Raw genomic sequence first — 3,372 nt, forward strand, 5'->3', positions numbered from 1 at the left:
TCTGTTCTCATTTCAAGGCAACGTGGAAAACTGGTTTCGGCATGGTAATTCAAATTTTATGAGCACACGACAGGTCATGCGCATAGGACAGCTGTTTCCATTGAAAAAGTGAGGCATCGTTCTGGTGAGGATTATTAATGTTTTGTGCTTCAAAACAGATGTTCGGCACATCGACTACAATGCTGCAAGTACTATAAGAGAACTCACTGGCGTTCCGAGTTTAGAATAAAACGAGACAGGAAACCGGCAACAGGAGAAATGGAAAGTAAGCCGATCTCTTTATCGGTACATAACCACCACAGCAACTTCGCCGATGGAGAGACGCACACACATCCGGACTGGCAGCTGTTTTCTGTGGCGGCAAAGCGAAAGGTGGACTTTAGTGGGCATCGCATGGCACCGCTTAGCCGAAAAGAACTGCTGCTCTACATGAACGTCCTGAAAGTGGAATCGAGCAACTTGAGCGAACTCAATCTGGCAACGTTGAACACTCTCATCGGGGCCCACGTCGAACGAATACCTTTCCAAGGAATAGACACGTTTGTCGACCATCTGCCGTCTCTGGATGACGACTCAGTATTTCGCAAGCTGATCGAGCAGCGCCGTGGCGGCTACTGCGTGGAGCTCAATAATCTATTCGGCAGGCTCCTATCGACGCTGGGCTTCAAGTTCCACATTCGGGCTGCCAGGACTCGATGGGGGCGGCCGTTGAACACGCCGCTGACTCCCTTGGGACATATGCTCTTCTGCGTCGACCTAGGCGACGAAGGACAGTACTTCGCTGACGTGGGCTTCGGGGGTCCCAACCCTTTCAAAGCACTACCTGTGGAAGGCGAAGCGGCGCCTTACAGAACGCGGAGACTCGACGACGAGGGAAACGTCGAGGTGGCCATAGCGTCGACGACAAGCGGGAGTGCATCGGCCAGTTGGCGTCCCATATACCATGTGTTTCCTCATCCACAGAAGTGGATCAACTTCGTGCCCACGTACTGGTTTGCTTCGCTGCACCCGCGATCGCTGTTCCGTCACACGCTTATGGTTGGGCGCTTCGTGGATGACTCGTGGCTCACGCTCGTTGACGGCCGCTTCTGTCGGCGCTTCATCAGTGGGCAAGTTGAGCAGCGACGTATCACTGACGCGGACGAATTGATTCGCCTTCTCGACACCGAATTTGCATTGAAACTCAATCCCGACATCGACCTCGCCTTGCTTAGGACGCGGCTTAAGAGCGTTCTTTAATATTGTAACTGTGTAAAAGGTTTGAAGTGTCGCAGAACCTTCTCATCGCTACATTACGCAAATAAACTGAATGCAAATGTATGTTGTTCTTGTTCCTCGGAAACTTGGCCGAACCCACTTCGGGGGATAGGCCATCAACCGGACGGTGCCTTTTTTAAAGAATTAATTCACTTTCTGAAGGAAACGATCTTAAAAATGAATAGTTTATGCGTTCCGCATTAACAGTATAACATCTTAAAGCTTAAAGAGAGAAAAAAATTCGGCAGATCCCACGTATTGTGGGAATCGATGTTATGCGAAGCATGCGCGGGATGGTGACTGTGGTGTAATTTTTCACATTGAGCGAAACGTTACGAAATGACGCTAGAGAAATGTGGAAGTGGTATACGCACACTCATATGTTGAAGAGTCGAATATTTATTATATAACCAGTCGTTTGCAGTTGCGTAACAATGCCAACAGCAACAAGGGTGTTACCAACACCAGACTCGCTATGCTGATATGTAGTGCTTATATTCTTCAATACTGTATAGCGCGAATCTGAACAGGACAGAGAAGGAACAAAGATGCACAGGACAGGCGTTACTCGCACCTAAGTTTCAATCAGGAAATCCGGTGGAAATCCTGTAAGCCTTTTACGATGAAATGATCTATGATGCCTCCTGTCGTCGACGTGGCAGCGAGGTGTTTTGATGCCCTCTCAACATCCAAGCTGTCTTTCACGGAGTATAGGGACCAAGCGTTGTTGGGTCTTGATAAATCAATGTTGAAGTCACCGGTAATGATGAGAGGCCTGGTTCTCTCAGCAGATTTATTGTAGGAAACAGTGACTCCGGTTTTTGCGTAATCCACGTGGTCCACGTTGCGGACCGCGCCGCGGTGGTGTAGCGGTTAAGGCGCTCGGCTGCTGACCCGAAGGTCGCGGGTTCGATCCCGGCCGCGGCGGTCGCATTTCCATGGCGGCAAAATGCTATACCTGGCGACAACTTTCTGTGGCAGCACAGCCAAAGCTACGTGGGCGGAGCTTCTGCACATGTGTTACTACGCCAAGTAGTCCGTTCGCGGGCGATTTTGGTTTCGCGAGCGCATGCAACATGTGCGTTTCCATACGAGTATTCATGGCTCATGATGTTATTTGGGAATTTATGCAGATAGTTTATTCACAGATGTAGTCGAAATCTACCACATGACTTGATATACTTAAGCATGCAGCACAAATACCTGGAATCTTTGCTGAGCTCTTCTGCAAATCAAATTATATAACGCTAATGTGCTAGCGGTTCAAGTCCACGTGCAAAGCGAGCACCATTTAGAATTGTTTACATTTATTTTTTGGAAAAGCCATAGAATATTTTGTATTGGGAAGGAACGCAGGAATCAGCTTTATTAAAGCGGTCGGTTTTACTTTTCAAAGAAAAAAAAAGCCACGGCCCAGCAGTAAATGCGCAATTCGAAATCTTACGCAAAGGTAACAAGCCATTTTCTCAATTTCGGTGCACACAGGGTCGACATCGTCGTTTCCCTACATTTGGAGACGCTATAACTTTCTGGAGACGCTCACGATATTTTGTCAGGGGACGCGAAGGCATCGAAAGGCCGCAGATATCTTGGCCACGACCAGTCAGGAGCGGGCGTCTCACGTGTGCGATTATACAAACGGGTGAAACGCGTTCCTTACTCCCGTGGTCAAGAATGCTTTTATTGCAAATTGAAAATCACGCTGGCAGTCGCATAATAGTCATGAACGCGTCTGTTGCCGAGGCAAAGCTGTGCATGGGTGATTTTGTCACCGTAAATCGCTCTCATTCAAAACGCCAAAACACCTCCCGCCATAGACGCCGACGGGCACGGTGTTAGACGCAATCTTCGGCGCGACTGCATCAGTAATGGTAGACAACCGAAATACCGACCATGTATGCAACGCATTTTATGAAATGGGCCACTTATTTTACGAACTGTTTCCAATCGCAGTTTCGCTTTCAAGCGGCTCTTCTTGCTGAAGGCTTGCAGGTCGCCGGCGTCACTGTCAAGGAACCTATCGCGATGACAGACCCGCTTGCGATGGTGGTATCACTTGCACACTTCTTTCTCGGTGATAGTATGAGCAAATCAACAAAATAATTCACAACACAC

General features: G+C 48.6%; 1 protein-coding gene across 1 annotated transcript; it reads left to right on the forward strand.

Moving 5' to 3' along the window:
- Positions 1–393: 393 nt before the first annotated feature.
- On the forward strand, positions 394–1,239 carry LOC119397374 (arylamine N-acetyltransferase). The gene has a single exon (XM_037664807.1). The coding sequence runs from the start codon at positions 394–396 to the stop codon at positions 1,237–1,239; it is 846 nt and encodes a 281-aa protein (XP_037520735.1).
- The last annotated feature ends 2,133 nt before the right edge of the window (positions 1,240–3,372 follow it).

This window comes from Rhipicephalus sanguineus, chromosome 6 (assembly GCF_013339695.2).
Source record: "Rhipicephalus sanguineus isolate Rsan-2018 chromosome 6, BIME_Rsan_1.4, whole genome shotgun sequence".
Taxonomy (NCBI): Eukaryota; Metazoa; Arthropoda; class Arachnida; order Ixodida; family Ixodidae; genus Rhipicephalus; species Rhipicephalus sanguineus.

Coding starts and splice junctions, on each gene's coding strand:
- LOC119397374 (XM_037664807.1), top strand. CDS start 394: ATGGCACCGCTTAGCCGAAAAGAACTGCTGCTCTACATGAACGTCCTG.